General features: G+C 37.8%; 1 protein-coding gene across 1 annotated transcript in view; it reads right to left on the reverse strand.

The window, feature by feature from the left end:
• lrpprc (leucine-rich pentatricopeptide repeat containing) overlaps positions 1 to 15647 on the reverse strand; it is a 135572-nt gene that overhangs the window by 58953 nt on the left and 60972 nt on the right. The window contains exons 15-23 of the mRNA XM_055639619.1: positions 14300 to 14327; positions 13710 to 13767; positions 13080 to 13186; positions 12815 to 12892; positions 10995 to 11051; positions 9692 to 9805; positions 2091 to 2221; positions 1750 to 1835; positions 473 to 680 (exon numbers count right to left, since the gene is read on the reverse strand). Coding sequence (XP_055495594.1) covers positions 473 to 680; positions 1750 to 1835; positions 2091 to 2221; positions 9692 to 9805; positions 10995 to 11051; positions 12815 to 12892; positions 13080 to 13186; positions 13710 to 13767; positions 14300 to 14327 — 867 coding nt within the window. The remainder of the gene's footprint in view (positions 1 to 472; positions 681 to 1749; positions 1836 to 2090; positions 2222 to 9691; positions 9806 to 10994; positions 11052 to 12814; positions 12893 to 13079; positions 13187 to 13709; positions 13768 to 14299; positions 14328 to 15647) is intronic.

A 15647-nucleotide genomic window follows, 5' to 3' on the forward strand; every position in this document is an offset into this window, starting at 1 on the left:
AAGGTGATTGGATGGCTTTGATTTGTAATGTTATGCTACAGATGAGCATTAAAGATTCAGATAAGCATTAAAGATTCAGAATGCAATACCACCAATTTGAGATTAATTACCTTTAAGTTATAACCATAAATATGAAGGCACTTAAACAGGGTTTTCTCAACCCTGAATCTAGCCAGCATCTACATAGCATTATACAGTTCATGTTAATTCTTAAAACATTGCAAATGCTAAACGAGGCATACAGTTTCTGTCAAAACATTTTAAATAAAAAACACCAAAAGATTTTATTAAATGCAATATTCAATTCAGCTCTTAAGTCCCAGCTACGATAGATGTTTAATTGACAACAAAATAAGATATTTTCAAAATAAATATATTACTAAAATCAAAGGGACAAACCAGGACAATCCAATGTTTAGCAGCATATTTAGTTTCTTACTAGGTAATGTTGATTTTGATATTTTCAACTTACTGATCAAGAGTGACTGTAATCAATGGTGAACAGAGATTAGCAGTGGGTTTGGCTAACCCCAAATTTACAATGGTTTCGTGTAGCTTCTTCACCGTGTCTGCTTCTCCCCTCAAGGCTGCAACATTCAGGATATGGAAAAATGAAGTAATAGTTGTGTCTCGTAGAACAATTTCTTTCTCCTTCATTTCCTTTAAGATTGAAATTGCGTCTGTAATGCAAAACATAAAAAGTCCACAGTTAAAATTTATTCAAGAGGAAAACAAACTGCCTTTTTTTCCAGGGAAAAATGGCATTTTAACTAAGCAAGAATGCAAATTCTGGAGTATTATTCAGATTTCAACTTAATTATTACTTGTGTATCTATCCGAGACTACAATTATGCACCACAATGGCATGATTTTATCATTTCTCCGCTACTGTGACTACAAATTATAGGCAGTATCTGTGTGCCCACTCTGCACCATATAACCCTGCACAGCCTGCCCTGTAGCTGCATAATCTCACTAAATGGATGCTTTTATCCTTCAATGATAACATCTGCTAAATCACACTATTGTTTCTCTAGCAGATGGTTTGTCACGAGGCCAGATAATTAAGATGTGTTTACACTGTATTTACATCAAGACTAATGGCTTGATACCGATACAGTCTGTTTGCAGAGCCGATACTAATTATCCAGTCTTAGCCGGGAAAGCTTCCTAAAAGTCTACATTTATAAACTAAGGTTCAATAATCTTAACAAATTAGGTCTCCTTTTAGAATAGACATAGCCCATTCACTTACTTCACAAAACCAAGCAGTGTAGTTTTAAACAATTATGCCAACAAAGTAAATCACACACTAAGTTCCAATATAATTTTGAAATTGTTAAGAACACATTTCTAAAGAGCAGATTAAACCAGTTTTCTATATATTACGCTACGTGAAATTCATTTTAATACACTTTGCCAAAATCAAATATAAAACCATTAGCACAGGTGGGGTAGATGACCTTTGCCACACGTCATGCTGCTCAAACTTAAACAGCATGGTAATGTTAATTTAAAAAATACAATGCTGGACAAAACTTGCCAAGACATCACTTTGTAATGGCTTCCAGCATTCAGGTCTAGTGGATGTTGTTAAATGGAAATTATAATATGATATTTTCATAAGCACTGATGGAATATACCAAACAAAAAGTCTCATTAATTTCCAGAGGATGTAAATGTATCATTTATTGTGACTATTTTTAGAGGTTTTCTTAACCACCCCTATCATTGAAGCAGGTAACTTACCTTCCAGTTTACCATGCTTGGCTAGGACCCTCACAAGTGCCAAGTACTTATTTGTATCAAGGCTAGCTGAAGAATCTTTACGGTCCCTTAAATTTCAGAAAGAAAGGGAATCAGTATTTAGCAAGTACTTTTATTTAGTACTTCCATATGTTTTCGTAATGTAAAGCCTAACTTCATGTTATATAAATATCAATGTATCGCACCTCTCACTTTTAATTTAACCATAGACCAGCTTCCGATTAAGATTTTATGAAGATTTAAATATTACTACTTGTTTAACGCAAGAAGGTCCGAATATCAGCATAAATTAATCTGACATATTTCTGCACTAGTGTACTTACACTTCTTGTTTCAGGTTCAGTGCTTCTTCTGCGTTATCGTGTCGACAGCAAAGATTTATTAGTGCAGCATAGCCACCAATAGCCATGTCCGATTCGTACTGAGCTTTCAGTTCAAGGGCTTTTTGCAAATTCTTAAAAGAGAAGGGAAATAAAACAGTTCTAAGAAAGAGATCTTGATTATATAATATAAAGCTTAGTTTTTTCTCTCATGCAAAAACTCTACAGATGTTAGAGCAGTTTAGACACTGTTCAGTAGATTCAATTATTACAAAAGATGAGTTCACACATCATAAAAACCAAAATGTTGCAAGCAAAACAAATTAGGATCATTCTTGAAATGAAATTGAGTAGGCCCGGACAACGTCAAATACATCTCCTAACTAACATTTTCTCTTGCTTCAGTTAATGTATAATGTAGAAAAAATGAATTATTCGATATTAACTTTGGATAGGCCTTGATTTCTTGCATTGGCGCACCAATGCAGTTATATGGTCACACACAAATTTAGATCACCAACAGAAGATGGAGCTCATAATCATCTTGGCAATATATTGTAAGGAGTTAGAAATTATGAATGTTACACAACCAGAAATGTGGGTTTAAGGAATGATTGGAGTGAACGAGGACTCACCCACAATTCCAAGAAATCATAATCAGAGAAGTTACACAGGACAATATGGGCTGAGGATGCGACAGAATAAAAGACCAAAAAAATGGTTTGTCCTGAACCAAAGAACTAAAATAATCTGAGGTGCACCCATTTATAGTTTCCTCAATGCCGCTGTGGATGAAATTATCTAATTAAATGTACCCCTTTTTGTAGATAACACACAGAAATGGGTGCACCTCAAGGCAAACTGACAGATCAAAGGTTCTTCATTGATCAAGAACCTATTCCAACTGTGTCAGAGAAGCCAATCAAAAGTCTGGGAAGATGGTATAACTCTAAACTGAAGGACACTGACCAGGCTAACGAGTTTAGGCAAGAAGTCATCAAAGGTCTGGAGAACATCGACCGATCCATGCTGCCTGGAAAGCTGAAAATCTGGTGCCTGCAGTTTGGTTTACTACCTCGCCTTATGTGGCCACTAACCATGTATGACATCACCCTCACAAGAGTCGAGAGAAAGTGGTTAGCTGTTCCTCAGTGCCTGAGCAGCGTAGACCTGTACGGTCAGGGGGTACTCCAGCTGCCTCTCTCTAGTCTCACAGAGGAGTTCAAGTGCACTAAAGTCAGACTAGAGATGACCCTGGCAGAATCAAGGGACACTGTCATCCGAGCTGCTGCTCCAACCCTGGCAACAGGAAAGAAGTGGACGGCTAAGTATGCAACACAGCAGGCAAAATCTGCTCTCCACCAAGGCAGGAGGAGTTGAGTAGGTTTGCCAAGGCTGTGTCGCAAGCTAAACAGGGCCAGTGGATGAGATGGGACAGTGCGGAAAAGAGGAAGATCAGCTGGAAGGACATGTGGGAGATGGAGGCGAGCAGGATAAGTTTCCTCATTCGGGCAACCTATGATGTCCTTCCTAGCCCAAAAAATCTCAACCAATGGCTGGGCGAAGATCCATCATGCCCCCTGTGTTCAACACCAGCCACACTTAGGCACATCCTCACTGGGTGTAAAGTAAGTCTCTCCCAAGGACGGCACGCCTGGAGACATAATCAAGTGCTCAAATGCCTGGCAGCGACTCTGGAACGCAGGAGAACAACCAACAATGCCCTGCTGCCCAGAACAACCAACCCAGTTAAGACAATTGCCTTTGTTCGGGTGGGGGGAACAAAGGCAATGGAAAATTCCATCAAGGACCAGGTTTGGACAGCTGGAGGCAGCCCGGGATTGGCAGATGCTGGTGGATGTGGACCAACGGCTTACAGTTCCATCAGAGATAGCCATCACCAACTTGAGGCCTGATCTTGTGTTCTGGTCGAACTCTCAGTGCATGGTGTATTTTGTGGAGCTCACAGTCCCTTGGGATGATGCTGTGCAGGAAGCCTTCGAAAGAAAGAAACTGCGATATACAGAGCTTGCAGCGGAGGCAGAACAGCGGGGCTGGAGAGCTAAGATCTGCCCAGTAGAAGTTGGATGTCGAGGATTCGTGGCAACATCTACCTTAAGACTGATGAAGGATCTGGGGATCAGCGGATAAGCCCTACGTCAGGCCATCAAAGAAACATCACGGGTGGCATAGCGGAGTAGCCAGTGGCTCTGGCTGAAGAGGAAAGACCCCATTTGGTCTACCAAATAACCGACTAGACAGATGCAGTTCTGAATACACAAGAATACACCGCTGAGCCTACTGGAGACGTCGTGGGTTCAATCAGCGAAATGTCGATGAAAGTAGGTGCCCACCTGATAACCCCAATGACGTGCCTGCCTAGCCTTTCTCAACATCGGAGGAGCATAGGCGAGTGCAAAAGGCTCCCATCACCATCGGGAGTAAGTTGATATTTGGCACTTTGGACTTTTAACATCTAGTCCTGTGTATTTGTAAACTACTTTCATCTACATTACATTGCTGCATCCCAAGCATTATAGTGCCCTGAAATGGGGAGGGGGGGGGGGGGGGGGGGGGGACTATATGCATAAACACAGCTGTAATTTCTATATGGTGAAACCAAAATGTATAAAAATGGCCTTTATTAAAATCTGATAATGTGCACTTTAACCACATGTGATTTTTTCTATTACAAATTTCAAATTGTGAGTACAGAGGCAAATAAATCAATGATGGGTCTTCGTCCCAAACATTATGGAGAGCACTGGATGTTGGAGTCCGCGTGCTTTGGCCATATAATAACCACTTTATCATTTTTGAGTAGTCATGGGCCAAGGAGTCCATGACTACCAAGGGGGATGTTAGACTTTTACACAGTGGTTTTCAGAGGATCCTTAAATTATTATTCCGTCCATTTGGTAATCTCATACTGCGATGTGGCAAAAAAAAAGTAAACAGAGGCAAAGAGTACTACAGATTTCACATTTATAGTTCAGCCACAACTAGGGTAAAGTTCTGGACTCCATAGTTCAGGAAAGATATCAAGCGGCCACATACAATATTTCTGGCATGTTTCCAGAAATGAGAGAATGAAGTTATGAGAATAGACAAAAGGACCTGAAATTGTACGTGTAATAGCAGAGATATAGTGGGGATCTGATGGAGGTGTTCAAAATCATGAAGAGACTAAACAGAGTATTCAAAATAACTGCTCGCAATCAACGAAAAGTCAACAACCAGTGAACAATTAATAAATGTTTAAGAAGGAACTGCAGATGCTGGAAAATCAAAGATAGACAAAAATGCTGGAGAAACTCAGCGGGTGAGGCAGCATCTATGGAGCGAAGGATTTCCTTCACTCCATAGATGCTGCCTCACCCGCTGAATTTGTCCAACTATTAATAAATGTTGTTTCGGAAGAACCGAATGATAGGAAAGGTTTTTATTAAATCAGTGAGTAGTTAGAATTTAGGGAGAGTAGAGGAGACAGATTCAATCATACTGTTCAAAAGCAAGGGTGATAATACTTGAAAGGAAGTGTGTAAGACTGTAAAGACGGGAAACATTGGAATTAGCAAGATTGTCTTTACTTAATACTGGCAGAGACATGACGTGCTAATTGGCCTCCTTCCACACTATTACCTTTCTTTGATCTTGTGTCATTTACAAAAAATTCTCCCCCCTGCACAAATCTGATAGGGAAATGGTATGAGACATTTTTGCGATCAGAGCAACTTCACTCCACTTTTATTGATAGACCACTTGTATACAAAGTAGCTGGATATAAAATCCCAAATCCAAGCATTTTGTTTTACACTTTCTTCTTTACTGAGTGTATTTAAGGGAGAAGGGGGATTGCAACGTACTTCTGAGTTATGGCTGAAGAATTAAAATTACCGAGGTCATTCCAGCTGAGATTTATTTAAAATTATATATTTTTCATCTAGAGTTCTGCAAATGGTTTTATTTTATTTGCAGCTGTAATGGGAAAATTATGCACATCTGACTAATTTCAAGATACTCCCCTTCCACAAACCAACGTGGTTCCATAGGTATTAAAAAAACCCATCTGTACTAATTTCAGTATTACCACTTCCAACATGAAGTAAATATATGCACATTACATTGAAGAAATGCTTCATCGTAGTCTTAGTTTTACTTCCACAAAAATCTAGCCAATGTGCTTCCCAGTACATTATTGTATATATAATTGAATGGAATTGTCAAGGTATCAAGAATCAGGTTATTAAACAAAAAAGTGACAGCATAATTGATTTACATATCATCGGATATTGTTGTTTGTTTCTTTGAGAGTCCAGTACAGCTGCAGAGATTCGCTGCTAAATAATCTACTTCCCTCCCTGACTGATTTTCACACACTACCAAACAGTAGTCAGCATGTAACAGAATACCAGATCAGCAAAATGAACAAATAAACAACATTACAGAGCTTGATGAAAATTGCGAGGATGGAAGATACATTGAAAGATTATAAATAATTAAGCAAGGACAAAAGTCTGGAAAGGGTTTATTTTTTGACTGAGATTTCACCATCTTCAGCTTTACTTTCTTTAATAATTCTCCTGAAATGCAATGGCTTTACCTTTTTTTTTTAAGAGAACAAAGAATGAATATATCACATACGTTATCTGGTTTCCTATTTTGTAAAATTAATATACACCAAAAGACAGGATTAGTCCAACTTTAAGATTGTTTAAAATGATTTGGAGCCATTTCTATGGATTTCCCAAAATATTTCAAAGGAACATCAACTAATGCACACGATGAAGTGCGAAATGTTGCTTGTGTCTGCTGTGAAAAATTCTTACGATCAATGTGAACAGTGGCAGTATTTAAACTCTTTGGGAACAGGCATTTAACATATTTGAATGAATTGCATGACTAGACACTGTAACAATAGTACAATTGCTACTTTATTTTTATCGATATGGCACCTTTTAAAAAAAAATCATGTAAAATGCTTGAAGTTACTCTGGCAAACGGTGAACTTTATATATGATCAAATTTCTAAGCCCTTCTCCTCGGTGTTAGCTTTCCAGGCAGTAATCAACAGCTTGCTCATAAACACCTCTATTGATTCAATTTGAACCAGAAATAATCAGGTGGCTTAATGCTATAATGTTGTAAATAAAAACGATAAAATGCCATACCAACATTGTTCATTAAACGTCATGCAAGGAATAACAAATTTTATGCATGATTTCCATGTAGCAACACTCTGCATTTAAATTCAACTTGCCTTCATTTCCGCTAATGCAACTACTGCAGTAACATATAATGGAACATTCTCTTTGTTTGCATTCGTTAAGAGTTTACTTATAGAATTATGTTGAATTGGCTGTGTAACCTTTGCTACTTCTTTTTGAAGTATTACTATCTAGTCCTGATTTGCTGTTCAGTTTCAGGACAATTTGAATATTCTTATGCTCCTTGAAGATTTGACCTTGTCAAGGGGTAAATTGGTGAGAAGTAATCCTCGGAAAATGATCAGTGCTGTCTCCCAGCAGTTTAGCTACAATTAATGCTGTAAGCCTGGCTAGCATCTTTGCATTTGAGAGACTAGACAAAAAAATCAAGTTGTTTTCAGTTGGAACAGTAATATTTTAAACATGATTTCTTGTTTAACGATCAGAACAAACATTTAATGTGCCTTTCTAAATGGGATGAGAGGGAACTTTTACACAGTGAATAAGGAACATTCAATTTTTTTTTGCCAGCAAGAAAGGGGCCAAATATATTGCATCTGAATAAAAGTATTTGATCAATTAAATATGCCAAACAACTGAAAATCCTTGAAATATTTAATTGACTCATGGACTTCATCAACTTCACCATTAATTTTCATCCTGCACTCAAATTTATGGACCATCTCAGACACCTCCCTCCTCTTTCTTGATCTCACTCTCCATCACAAGATATAGATTATTGACTGACGTCAATTACAAACCCACTGACTCCCACAACTATCTCATATGCATTTCTTCCCACCCTACTTCCTGCAAAGACTCGATCCCCTACTCACAATTCCTCCGTCTACGCCGCATCTGCGCCCAAGAATACTAGAACATCCGAGATGTCCTCATTCTTTAAGGAACGGGGGTTCCCCTCTCCCATCATAGATGAGGCCCTCACTCGTTTCTCTTCAGTACCCCGCTGTTCCGCTCTTGCTCCCCCTCCCCCTAGTCATTAACAGAGTCAGAATTCCTCTAGTCCTTACTTTCCACCCCATCAGCCGTTGCATACAACACAATCCTCTGAAATTTCCATCATTTGCAACAAAATCCCACCATTAGCCACATTTCCTCATCTCCACCCCTTTCCTCCTTCCGCAGAGACCATTTCCTCCGCATCTCCCGGGTTAACTCATCCCTTCCCACCCAAGCCACCCCCTCCCCAGGTATCTTCCCCTGCAACCGCATAAGATGAAACACCTGTCACTATACCTCCTTCCACGACTCTGTCCTGGGACTCCGACAGTCCTTTCAGGTTAGGCAGAGGATCACATGCACCTCCTCCAACCTCATCCACCGTATCCGTTGTTCAAGATGTGGACTCTTATACATCGGCGAGACCAAACGCAGACTGGGCGATCGTTTCGCAGAACATCTTCGCTCAGCCTGCGTGAACCAACCTGATCTCCCGGTGCTGGACACTTTAATTCTCCTTCCCATTCCTACGCAGACCTTTCTGCCATTGGTCTCCTCCATTGACAGAGTGAGGCTAAACGCAAATTGGAGGAACAGAATCTCATATTTCACTTGGGCAAATTACAGCCCAGTGGTATGAATATTGATTTCTCTAACTTCAGGTAGCCCCGGCAATCCCTCTCTCTCTATTCTTCCTCCACCAAAGTTGCACGAGCTTCTCATTTTCATTCTACAAACAACTTACAATGGCCTGTTTCCTTTATCATAATTAATTTTTTGTATATCTTTCATTCATTGTTCTTTATCTCCCCACACCACCGTCTATATATCCAGTTTCCCTTATAGTTTCCTTCTAGTTTCAAACCAGTCTGAAGAAGGGTCTTGACCCAAAAAGTCACCCATTCATTCTCTCCAGAGATGCAGCCTGTCCCGCTGTTATCCAGCTTTTTGTCTATCTAAAGGAAAGCAGCCCTCTTTACAAGTATGAAAAGTAAATTTGAACCTTTTTCAAGATGATTTGAATTGTACAATAGTAGAAATTATAGAATTGAAGAAGATCGTTCAGGCTGTCACTGGTAATACAAAGTTCATATTTTGTACACTCTTATGACTTTGTATCGGAAGAAAAGATAAAATCATCCCCAGCACGCTTAAAATCTAAAATGTAATAGTATTGCTTATAGGTCATCTAAAAATTAAAGTAATAATTGCTACAAAATTGTGCTATTACATTGAGCTAGTGTTTAACAAACCATAAATGCTTGTCTAAATGTTGCAACCAATGAAAGCTACAAAAATATGATAGACTGGTATTTAAAATTCCATTTAAAATATCAATTTAATTATCTTTTGAGATCTGACAACCATCCATTAAAGATAGATTTTTATGTACATATTGCCTCCATTTTGAATTAGATTAGAAATTGCTTACATTACCTCTGTCTCGCATAGTAATAGGATCAATTGTTTCAGTGTTTCTCCAATGGATTTGTTCTCCATTTTTAGCTCTGCCAATTTTGTTTCCAGGGCAACAATTTTAGCTTCAGCCCCCTGACAAACCAAAAATCATGCATGTCAGAGGTTCTCCACAAATGAAAAATATAGCCATTTGAATCATTACTGCAGATTAAATTATCTGAATTATTAATTTAAACAGTCCTTAAATAGAAACCATTGTACCCATCCTACATCTGTCCTTGAATATTTGTTGTCCTTGTGATATAATTTTGTCACATCTCAAACAACAATCATCAGCGAGTTTACAAGATAAAACATTTGAAATTATATGTGGAAAATATCAAATATTTCCTGTTAAAAATATAAACTCCTTTTGAAAGATAAAATAGGTCAAATTTCAAATTCTAGCTTTCTGCTTCAAATCTGGTTGTGTTATGTAAAACATGAGTACATTTCATTTGGACAATCAATAGCATTTTTTTTGTAAATGGTTGCAAGGACTTTGGTATTAAGCTGACGTGATTTTTAACCAAATGTGTAGGAACAACAGATGCCGGTTTACACAGTAGAGTCAAAATGCTGGAGTAACTCAGCAGGTCACGCAGCATCACTGGAGAAAAGGAATAGGTGACTTTTTGGGTCAAGACCCTTCTAATTCTCTCAGTCTGAAGAAGGGTCTTGACCCAAAAAGTCACCTATTCCTTTTCTCCAGACATGCTGCCTGAACCAGAGTTAAACCACTTTTTGTGTCTATCTTAAGAGTTTTAACCCAACTTGCCAGGCAGAGGACAAGGATATTGAAACCAAATGTAATACAGAGAGTAAAACTAAGTTGAATGAACTCTTACAAACTGAAAAATATAGCATCATGCTTAGGATGTGAATAAATCGCTCAATGGCTCTCCAGGGTAGGTAGCATATTTTAACTATTGATAGTTATACATGATCTCATTGCACTGATTTTCTACAGCCTCTTTTAAAATGTTCCATTTCAAGACAAGTTATAAATGTAATTGAGATACAAAAAGATGAAAGAATACGTAGCAAAAAAAAAAAAGAGTAGCTGGAGAAATTCAGTAGATTAGGCAGCATCTGTGGAGGGAAATGGACATTCGATCTGTTGTGTAAAGACCCTTCATCGAGACTAGATAAACGGTCTCAAACTGAAAAGTTGGCTGACAATTTCCTTCCATAAATGCTGCTTGACCTGCTAAGTTCTTCCAGTTGTTCTCCTATTTTGATAATAAATACAATTACCACATTCTAAAAAGTTATAACTTACTTTTGGGAGATCAGCATCAGAAAGCTTATCCTGTTCATCCACCAAAATAATAACATCCTGAAACATAGCAATTTTGAGATTTATAAATTGTGTACTAGGCAGCTTTCATTCATTTTCCGGTGTGGGAAGGAGCTCAACAGTTCTATGAATACATTTCAAAACTTGCTTTCAAATTTTTAAAAACGATTGGACACCCGTTATCTGTGATATGTGTAAATAAATCAAGCACAATAGAATCACGTGAGGAAATGGCAAGTTTCATTTATTTACAACCACCACTTCACCTGGCCCTCCTGGCAAAGTAGTACAAATCTAAATTGATGTAATTCACCTCTTTTATTTGAATTAACAAAGCTTTGGATTTTTATTTCATTTTCCTAGCCCTTCCTTTCCAAAAAGAAACACAGAAAGAAACTGTCTGTTTGTTAATCTCGAAACAATTGAGCTGTATTAACTCAATACTGAATGGATACTGGTACAGAGCCAAGAAAAACCTTCAAAAATCACCAACCACACTCAATGGATGAACTACTTGGTTAAAGTGACATATATGTACAGTTTGTGGTCAAAGCACTATATTTAATGCAAAGTAAGCACATTATTGTGAGGGAGGAAATCTTTGGTAGATTTTTTTACCCCTTATCAAAGAAGGAAAATGTTACTTTGTCAGCCCTAATTACAGACCTGGTCCTACATATGCAACATTTTATAAATGCAGAGAGACATAGGCATTGGTTCAGATGGGTTAATAAATTTCGGCTGTCAGGTTGAGTTGAATTGGAATTTAAGAGGCACTGTACAAGGCCAGATTTGTTCTGTATACAAAAGGCACTCTTATATTATTTATGCCAGCAGAGTGCTTTTTAGGATAGACCCACGTCAAGTATATGAACCTCATTTTTCTCACCAGAACTAAAAGAAATGCAGAAACCTACTCTGCATGATAGCATAGGCAATGACAAAGTGAACTACAAGATAACACAAATGTAAAAAGTGATTATTCCTTTCCTTTCCATTTTTCCTTCTATTACCAACTTCCTGCTTTACCTCAAAGACAATTGAGGTAAAGCAGGAATTCTTGGGTACACAGATGAACTACTATCTTTCGTACACAGATCAACAACTATCCATTTCAATTCTTCAAAGGTAAGCTTTGATAGCAATCATACATGTTATTAAAACACAAACTTTCAGATTCTTGATTATTCTTTGCTTACCCCACCACAAACCATCTGAATTCATATCTTAGTAAATGGCAGTCAAGAAACTTAAATTTCTTAGTTCAAATATATCAAACAAATTGCATTAACTCTATAAGCGAGTTTGGTATACTGAAAAATGCAAGGAATCATGGGATTTGTCAAAGGTCACTCGCTATAAAGAAAATGCGAACGAAGCGCTGGCTGCATAAACCGTATGTAAATTCTTATCTTTATTCATGATTTATGTGTAAAATATTTAATCTGAGGAACGGGGGTGCCAGGTAGCGGGAGCGCGGGTGTAACAGCGAGAGAGAGGGAGCTGATGCATTGGTTCAGGGGGGACAGGGGAGACCCGTGTCTCATCCACAGCCCGGTTCGAGCGCGTGTCCCTGGCGCCGCGGGCGCTGCCGAGCCCCCGCTGGACCGCCCATGGCTCCATAAGTTTTCAATGCTCTGATGCATTTCCCCACTGATATACCATTTCCTCATCTTACACATACGTTTAAAGCGACATTTGAAACAATAAAATAAAAGCAGTAATAAATATCTGCAAAAAAATTCACCTTTGCAAAAAAAAAAATCAATTTAATAAGAAAACATGGATCTATTATAAACCACCTTAATTAACTCAGGGACATGGTAAGCATCCAGCAAATTTCGAATTCCTCTGTAGAGATTTGCAGGGATAACAATATCCTAAAAGAAAAAAAAAATCTGCTTGAAATGTCTAGAAATTGCATAATAGGAATTACTTTTAATGTAATTTGTTTCAACTTTAGCTATGTCATTAAATACGATCTGGCTTGCTTAAAAGTAGCAATTTTAAATATAATAGATACATGTCAGATAGAACATGCATTAAGCAGCTGGAATAAAATGGTACCCTCTTGTTCAACTGATGGAAGTATTGTCTCAATTGCTCCTCCTTGGCCTGTACCTCAGAGTCACTCATGCTGTCAATCAAGTTATAAAGAAAATAGCCAATGGCTTCTGCAAGAAAATTTTAAAATAGAATAGATTACCATGTCATCAAATTAATCTATTACGTAGCATTTGGCTTACCTAGGATAGGTTTAAATGTCTGAAATAGTAATAGATACCAATAACACATGTAAACCTCACTGCTGATGGACATGCAATGCAGTCAACTCAGTCCATTAATTGATAAATAGAAGCTTAGAGAGAAATAAAACGCATGGATGTAGAGCAATATATAAATCTTAATTAACATAACTGCAACGCCAATACTTGGCAAGAATATGTATTGCTTTTCTGTAAACGCATTGATTTCCTATTTAAATTTCAGCTTTTTAAATACGGCTACAAATAAAAAAGCAGTTGAGGATTTATATGAATAAAATACTCACATAAAAAAAAACTGTAAAGATCTTTTGGAAAAAAACATTTTCACTTAAAAAAAAGCAATCAATGTTACTAATGTAATCCTTCAAACCCCATCATTAGACAATACAGATTTCTGAACAAGTTACAACCAAATAAATTGGAACACTACCAGTCGGTCCTGAGGAACTCTGGCAAAAACGTTCATCTTTGTACAACAATTCTGTTATCTGGAACAACAAAATAATCACATATTGTAAGTGTAGTGGAGCACAAGAACAAGCAGTATTTGAAATTGTATTCTTTAAATAACAAAGCCCATTTTATGAAGGTATTAATCAATATTTTATCCGTAAAGTGATGTACAAAACAAGGTCTGCCCAATTGCATCTTGCTTTAGGAAATAGATTTGATCAAAATAAGACTTATTCCAAGTTCAGGGGATTCAATACTATAATAAAACATAGGTATCCTAATACTAACAATCACAAATATCAGAAACGCAAATATTTATAAAGTAATCTTCAGTTATCAGCATTACATAATAGTGAAAAGATTGCCACAGGGTTAAAAGCAGCACATCTTTGCTTTGAGCCGAATAATCTATAGCCTATGCTTATATATAAGGCAGGAGAACATTTACACTAATAAGATGTCTCTTAATATTCTACTATATTGGTATGATTAAAATAATATTTACATTTTATACCTTTCCAAGTTAACATGCAACATAAGTGAATTAAATTATTTGTCACCACTAACCTTGACAAGAATATCAATATCTTTTGACCTGTAGAGGGCAGTAGAACATTAAAAATCAATTAGATTTGTGCCTCGAACAACGTTTTATGAAAGGTACAGAGCTGTTTAAAAGCTTTTCTTTGGATGTTGTCAGCAAAGCAAATAAAAAATAATTTCCTTCTTAAATTATTGGTTCATGCTGATGGATGAGTGCTATGGAATCAGAATGTGGGGCTCTACAAGGTCAAGGTTTCAAGGTCAGTTTATTGTCACATGTAAGTACAATGAAATTCAAATGACCATACAGCCATATTTTTTTTAAATGCAACAAGACACACAACTACATACAAGTTAACATAAATATCCACCACAGCGGATTCCCCATGTTCCTCACTGTGATGGAAGGCAATAAAGTCCAATCTTCCTCTTTATTTTCCCGTGGTCGCGGCAGTCAAACCCATCCACAGTCGGGGTGATCGAAGCTCTCGCAGCCGGCGATCGAAGCCTCCGTGTCGGGGCAATCGAAGCTCCTGCGGTTGGAGCTCCCGAAGTCGGTTTCTGACCAGAGACCAGGAGCTCAATAATTGTAAGTCTGCAGGCTCCCAAGGTGGAGCTCCCGAAGTCCGTCTCAAGCAAAGGCGCCAACTCCTCGAAGTTAGGTCGCAGTACGGATAAAGATACGATACGGGAAAAAAAACAAAAACACATCTCCCTCGAGATAAAAGATTAGAAAAAGTTTCCCCCAATCTCCCACACCATGAAACAAGCTAAAGAACACTAAAACATACATTAAACACATACAAACAAACAACAAGAAGGAAGGGATAGAGAGACTGTTGGTCTAGGATCAGAGTGAATGAGGGCTATATCAAATGGATGAAAGTTAGTGGGCAATGACGATGTTATGACCAAAATGAAAGGTAAACAAGAGCTGTATTAAGTGGGAAGTAAAGTCTGAATGAGGAGGAGGGAGCACCATCTTCTGCTGTAATCCCAGAATTTTTTTTTCAAAATGGCCTTTTAATTATATCCACTTGCCTCTTAAGCAGTTTTATATTATAAAGTATACTGAAACTCGACACTTGGTTGCCGTTCCACCAGGAAACAGCAGTACACAGACATACTTTGTGGATGCTTATCAATAAACAGTGGTCTTCCATAATCCTAATTGCACTAATACCAACAGTTTATTTTCTTCAGAAATTATATTGTGGACCTCATCGCCGTTTTTGACAAGCACGAGTATATTATTTTTGGCCAATCTCTCCAATAGCTGTCGAACTCAGTTGACATCTATCCAAATGTACTCAGAACATCATGCAACATCATGCAACATATCACCCACATTTTCTTGGAAGTCCCAAAAGGC

This window comes from Leucoraja erinacea, chromosome 8 (assembly GCF_028641065.1).
Source record: "Leucoraja erinacea ecotype New England chromosome 8, Leri_hhj_1, whole genome shotgun sequence".
NCBI classification, from domain to species: domain Eukaryota; kingdom Metazoa; phylum Chordata; class Chondrichthyes; order Rajiformes; family Rajidae; genus Leucoraja; species Leucoraja erinaceus.